This window comes from Acanthisitta chloris, unplaced genomic scaffold (genome assembly GCF_000695815.1).
Source record: "Acanthisitta chloris isolate BGI_N310 unplaced genomic scaffold, ASM69581v1 scaffold15022, whole genome shotgun sequence".
Classification (NCBI taxonomy): Eukaryota; Metazoa; Chordata; class Aves; order Passeriformes; family Acanthisittidae; genus Acanthisitta; species Acanthisitta chloris.
In genome coordinates, this window is record NW_008661134.1 from 2,216 (window position 1) to 8,826 (window position 6,611).

General features: G+C 41.9%; 1 protein-coding gene across 1 annotated transcript; it reads left to right on the forward strand.

The window, feature by feature from the left end:
• The first annotated feature begins 2,329 nt into the window (after nt 1-2,329).
• On the forward strand, nt 2,330-6,403 carry MGME1 (mitochondrial genome maintenance exonuclease 1). The gene is made up of 4 exons (XM_009070121.1): nt 2,330-2,922; nt 4,274-4,496; nt 4,934-5,066; nt 6,260-6,403. The coding sequence occupies exons 1-4, from the start codon at nt 2,400-2,402 to the stop codon at nt 6,401-6,403; spliced, it is 1,023 nt and encodes a 340-aa protein (XP_009068369.1). The 5' UTR covers nt 2,330-2,399.
• Nucleotides 6,404-6,611: the final 208 nt, after the last annotated feature.

Consider the following 6,611-nt stretch of genomic DNA (forward strand, 5'->3'; position numbering starts at 1 on the left):
TAAATTTATTAGAACAATCAGTGAATTAATAATGAAAACATTCAAAATTTACTGACTGAACACCCAAGGTGAAAATTTTAAACACGTATGACATAACAAGTACCTCTTTGTGCTGCTACAAGTTTCTAGCCAGCTGAGCTGTAGAAACAGCTTATGACATCATATAAGAAATTAGAGGTAACCTAAAACTTGGTTATGTTTCACCTAAATTTGTAAAACTTACTCACGTGTCCATGAGATGAAGCAGGGCAGGACTTCAGTTACAGAACACAGCCCAGTTTCTTACTGCCATGTAGCCTGTCTGAAGCAGGTTGTTCTGGTTTTTTGGCAGAACTTGCAGACTTTTGTGGCCATAAAGTGGTTGTAATTGTCTGGTTTGTCCTGTTGTAAGGCACCTCACTGCACTTGCCTCGTGTGCAGGCAAGAGAGTGGTTCTGACAGGAATCTGAAGGTCAGAGGATCTTGTCCATTCCAGCTGTTGAATATTGGAAAATGGGAAAACCAATGCAATTCCACCCAGCCCAGTCCTGCTGGATAAGGAAAGTAATGTGAGAATTGCTTCATTATTAACTCTAATGTAATGATTAAAAAAGAGAGGTGACACATTCAAAGTACCTTAAGTGGTGAGGTGTCCCTTACAGGGTGGTTTGCTTTATGTCTAATCAGACTGTAAAAATTGAGTAGCAGAATTGACCAGTTGGTTCTTTCATTGTTTTCTTCCATTATTCTCTTATGGACCCAGAAGCTGTTTTAAAATCATTAACTGTGTTGACTGATGTGCATTGTAATTACAGGAAACCCTTACTAAACACTAGTGAGACCATCTGACAACAGGATTGCTAATCTGCCTGCGGGGCACTTGGTACTGGGTCACAAATGGCACAACTACATGCCACAATGTTCTAATTGTGTTTTCCTGGTTTGGACTTGCTTTTGAGCGGTTACTTTCATATCGGGTTGCAGAACAACTTTTATTTGCCCAAATCATGCAGAGTCAGTGTGAAAATGTGAAGGGAAAAGCAGTGTATCTGCCCACTCCTGACTAAAGCTGTGCAGCTGGATGGTTTTGTCCTTCACAGATGAAGAACAATATTTATGGAACATGAGCCCAAGGTCTCAGCCTCTTGCTACAAGATGCCTTGGTCTGATCAGCTGCAGCCAACACAGCCCCATTTTTGGAATCTGTTCTGTGTGACAGACACCTGCACCCCCACGGTGGTGCCACTGCAGTTGTGTGTGAGCTCGGGGTCTGTCCATGCAAAATAACTCCTCATACTGCATGTTTGGTTTGTGTGGTGCCTGGGGCTCAGACAGTGTGTGAAGTGCTGTGTAAGAAAAGGGTAACATGACAGCATTGTTCGGGGCAGAATGCTGAGGTTAGCTGGCAGTGAGCATTCATTCTTTGTTTGCAGTGGATGGAGGGAGCTTTGGAATGGTAAGCAGATAACTTCCAGTAGGAGAACAGAGCCTCAATTCTGCACATATTTCATGTTGATTTAAATGCCACTGTGCAAGTGTTACATTTTATCTACGTGCAAAACTTTCCTAGGACTTAGCACTGCAGTTACAGAGCAGTTTTGGAAGCTGTCCTAGGAACGGCATTGCTGGTGTACTGTTCTTGCTTTTAAACTTCCCAAGTATCTCAGAACACAACTGTGCTTGGAACTTAGTTTAGAACAATACTCTTATATTTTATTCTGACATTTGAAAGATTTCTTTGACTCTCAAGATACTTGCAGTACATCTGTTTCTCTTTGGCTTGCCTAGTCTCAGGTCTCCCAGCTGTATATACTGCTGCTGCCTGCTGTCTCTTAGCTATACAAAGGAAGACATGGTTTTGTTTTCCAAAAAGTACCTTGTCCACACAATCCCCTTAGGTTGGGCATGCACTATAAACTTGAAGGTTTTTAGTACCTCACAGCAGTGGATTTGCTTCATTCTCTTTTGCATGGCTTTTTTTTTTTTTTTTATTTCCCTCTCCCTCTTTCCAGGTGTTGTTTGTGACAGATCAGTTTTTGGTGTCTAGTTTCTTGGCAGTTCTGACACTGTTGCTGTAGGAATATCCTCTGCTACAAGTTTGGTGTTTGCAACATCTTTGTGTTTGCCCTGTTTCAGATTTTGCAGACCAGTACCCGTTCTTGCCAGGACCATTTCCTCTTTTCATTCCTTATTGGTTCTTTTATTTGTCTGAAGAAGTTTTGGTGGCATAAAGTGTATGAAGACATTTTGACCGTAGCAATTTTTTGTTTGGCAAATGGCAAAAAAAGGTTAGTTGTAGAGTTTTATGGCTCTGGAAATCACAAATTTCTTTTTCCACAGGGGGAAAATGTGGAAACCTACAGACTATTCCTAACAGAGGGAAGAAAACTCTTAACGACTTGCAAACACTTCTTGTCAGAATGCAGTTCCTACAGCTGCTGTCCAGGAAGTCGGGGAAACTGGAAATGCTTTTTCAAATCCCATTCTGCCAAAAGCCATTCCCATACACGTGTCTGGCTACCTCTGCGTGTCTGTATAGCAAAAAGAAAAAAGCAAATGGGTATGAACAAGTTGACCAAGAAAAATACAAGAACTTGGTCTACTCTGTTACATCTTATAAAACCAGTGCCCAAACCCCAGAGACAATATTTGAAGAAGACAATCTGTTATATGGGCCGCCAGGTAAACACAGACCTCCAGTTAAAGCTGGGACCAAAGCTCCCAAGAACTGGGTTCCTTTAATAAACCCCAGCAAGAGAACTGTTCCTCTCAACAGGGATTCAAACCTCCCCATGAAAGTCGCCCTACAGAAAAACAAAATGCCCAGTGTTACCCGTGTCCTTCAGCAAACCCTCTCACCACAGCAAGTCTTCTACCTAGAAAGATGGAAGCAGAAAATGATACTGGAACTTGGAAAAGATGGCTTTGAAGAGTATACCAAAAGTAAGTCTAACCACAGTGTGATTGCAAGGTAGAAGCAGCAGTCTGGACAGCTGGATGGGACAAACTAACACAGCAGCAGTATTGGCCCTGCAGGTCAAGTGCTGTGGAAATTCATTAAGTTGTTTCTATTTCATGAGAGCATATTGTGAGTGTATCTGTTATCAGTAATGGTTCCAAAGCTCTGGTCTTTGGAACCACCGAAATGGATTTGGAAATCTGTGGGAAATGAGAATCAGACTGTAGACATCCCTTGCTCTATCCTAGTTGCCTCTCCTTTATTTGTTTGCCAATATCTATTTACAAATAGATATTTTCCAGCTGATAGAACTGAGCCTCTTTGCAGCTACTTTGTAACAAGATGGAATTAAGCATTTTGATACTGTTTAAAAACTGATGTGTCCTGCTGTTTATGGTGAAGTTCTTCAGCAATTGTGTAGTTTATCCAGTGCATGTAGCCTCTTCCATGAAATTGCCATGCATTCAGAGGGTTTCATTTCATGAGACCTACAAAGGTGACTTTCTCCTGCAGGACTGGGGATCTGGGAGGACCCGGGGGATAGTAAGTAGCCAGGTGGATAAATACCTGAGTGCTCCTTACACAAATTATTAAGCTTCTTAAAACTAATATCCTGTGATTATGCTTTTTGAGTTACTAAGCACCTCAGTGAATAAACTGCATAATAAACCTCATATAACTGTTTAAAGTTTATCTTTCTTGGAATAATTTCTGAGATAAGCCCATACTCCTAGAACTGTGCCCACTCATTTCAGGAGGAGATTAGTTAGTATTCAAATGAACCAGTTCAGCAGAATAAACAAGTACAACAAAAGCAGCCAAGAATAATAATTCTAATTCCTAGAAATTCACAAATGCTTTTGAATAAACAATGAATTGAAATGCATATTTTGTTTATAAGTAATTAGCAAAACAAAAAAACCCTCAAAGTATTAATACAAGGTACATTACTTTATTAATACATTAATACAAGAGATACTAATTTCACTGTTGTCACTGAATTTATTTTCTGTCTCTTACCCTTCGCTCGGTCAGGCTTTCAGTACAAAAATCAGGACTGGTGTGAGAGCTATGTTGTGTAATATGTAGAATTCAAATCTAAAGTAGTGTCTAAAAGGTGTGGGTTTTTTCTTAGACCTTTTCCTCCAAGGAGAGCTCTTCCATTCAGCTTTGGAGTCTATATTCCTGTCTGAAGAGATGGCAGCTAAGGAGCAGAGCGAAGACGATTCTCTTTCCGGCTACGTACAAAAATCAGGACTGGTGTGAGAGCTATGTTGTGTAATATGTAGAATTCAAATCTAAAGTAGTGTCTAAAAGGTGTGGGTTTTTTCTTAGACCTTTTCCTCCAAGGAGAGCTCTTCCATTCAGCTTTGGAGTCTATATTCCTGTCTGAAGAGATGGCAGCTAAGGAGCAGAGCGAAGACGATTCTCTTTCCGGCTACTTAACGAGCGTGGAACATGTCTTAAAAGACATCAGTGAAGTGAAAGCTCTGGAAAGTGGAGTTCATCACAAGACTTTGCAGTACCTGGGCCTGGTGGACTGTGTGGCCAAGTACCGGTGAGGTGCCCCTTCCCTAGGACACCTGTGGTTGTGGGGTGCTGAGCCCCAGGCTGCAGCAGGAGTTGTTGAGTGGCTGGGGAGAAGCTGGACAGATCTCTAGCACCAGTAAAATGGATGAACTCTCCTGGATGAACCTGATGACAGAAGTGCTGTTTTTTCTTGTGAAGAATTCCTTAGTGGAGCAGGGTATGAGTGGGGCAGGGTTAAGGGATTGCCAGCATTTGCCAGGAATTACAGCAGGTATTACTGAGCCTTGGGTTTTGAGATCTAAACTACTAGTGTGAGAGAGACTTGTTTAGACATAATAATGAGCAACATGACGTTAGGGTGAAACAGACTGAAAGGGATAAGACTCTGTGCCATCTCATCCTGAATTTCTTACTGGTGACTAAACTCAAGTTTAGAGCATTGTTCTACTTTGTTCTCTCACACAGAGGCCGATTGTGTGTGATTGACTGGAAGACTTCAGAGAAACCTAAGCCATTTCTGAGGGATACTTATGACAACCCATTGCAGGTTGCAGCATATATTGGAGCCATAAATGATGATGCCAATTACGACTTCCAGGTGAGTAGGCCTGCTACCTGCCAAGACAGCAGAGCCCATCGTATCTTCATTTCTCCCCACCTACTGCCTTTAGAATCTGCTGTCCACCATGGAACTGTTGGTAGGATTTTAACAAGCAGCCCAGTCTGAGATCAGGTTGAGCTGACATACTGTGAAATAACTCCACTACTGCTAATATTCCTGCCCTTGCCTGTCAGCAGTGGATTTTCAGTGGTTTTAAGGAACTGCTCAGTGGAACCAGGGATGCTCAGAGCCTTGGAAGGTCAAATGAACTCACAGTGACTTGGCATCAGTGTAATCCCCTGTGCTTTGCTCTGTGTGGTTTTTGCTTGTGCCAAGAGTAAAGGGCAGGAGAAGAAATAAAGCAAAGGAGCCTGTGAACAGGAAAATGGTGTGGGAGGGCATTGCTTGCATCACGTGTTACTATAGCCCACTGGCAAGTGAGAGACTAAACAATGTCCTTAAAGTGTTTGGAAGCTGTACTGTGTTTCCTCGGGGGAAAGCAATGTCTTGTCAATCCCTTTATCAGAAGACAGTGGAATAATGTTTTCAAAGTCTCCAAAGGCTATTCTAGCCTGCCTGCTGGGCCTAAGGGATTTTTACTTCAATACAAATATCAAAGGGGGAAAATATGAAGCAGAAGAGAGCAGGTTAATTCATAGGTTGTGCAAAGGACTTTGTAGAATACTGTAGAGGTCAGTAAACACAAGCACTTAACAGACATGATCCTTTTACAGAGTGAAATATGGGCAGTAATTCTGGAATCCTGCCCTTAGCCTCCTGCCCCCACTACCAGTGACTGTTTGGGATTTTTGTCAGGTATGAAAGATGTCAGAACATATCTAAGTAACCATTTCCATTCAGACTGATGCTGCAGAGTGGTTTCAGTCTGGTTATACAGCCCCAGACAAAACCTCGTCAGTCACTTGGGATTTTACCAGCATCTGCAAGGTTTAAATACAGCCTGTCACTCATACTTGGAGTTTGTGTCCTCTGGTTTCCACTGAAGTCAGTCAGAGCCTTGGGAGCATTTGAGCGTTAGTCTCCAAGTATTTTATGGTGAATTATTGCCCTTTCTTGTTTCCCATTATGTGAGATAGTTGTATGCTGAGAGGACACTTTGCAGTGAGGTTTAGTTTTTACAACTGCATGTGAATGCTGATTTTCTGACAGCCTTCCGGTTTTGCCTGTAGGTCAGCTGTGGACTCATTGTGGTTGCCTACAAGAATGGATCCCCTGCACATTCACATTTCATGGATCCTGATCTGTGCTCACAGTACTGGAATAAGTGGCTTTTGCGCCTGGAAGAGTACATGGAAAAAGCTGACTCAAACTAGACACAAGCAAGTGGTCTGAACACAGGACAAAGCAAGAATTTTTGTTAAATATACCACTTTAATACTTTTTTTTTCCCTAGCAACTTCAGCTAATTTTTTTAATGTCAGGGGGGTATTTTCCACCTAAAAAAATGAGGCAAGGAAATTTTGAATGGGGAACAGATATTTGTTTATGTTGTAGGTGACTCCAGTGGTCTGGGGAGGACTT

What these genes read in the sequence shown, in the direction of transcription:
- MGME1 (XM_009070121.1), top strand. Translation starts at nt 2,400, where the DNA reads ATGCAGTTCCTACAGCTGCTGTCCAGGAAGTCGGGGAAACTGGAAATG. An exon ending in CTTTGAAGAGTATACCAAAA is followed by an intron (nt 2,923 to 4,273) that starts GTAAGTCTAACC and finishes GTTTTTTCTTAG; the next exon opens with ACCTTTTCCTCCAAGGAGAG. An exon ending in GACTGTGTGGCCAAGTACCG is followed by an intron (nt 4,497 to 4,933) that starts GTGAGGTGCCCC and finishes TCTCTCACACAG; the next exon opens with AGGCCGATTGTGTGTGATTG.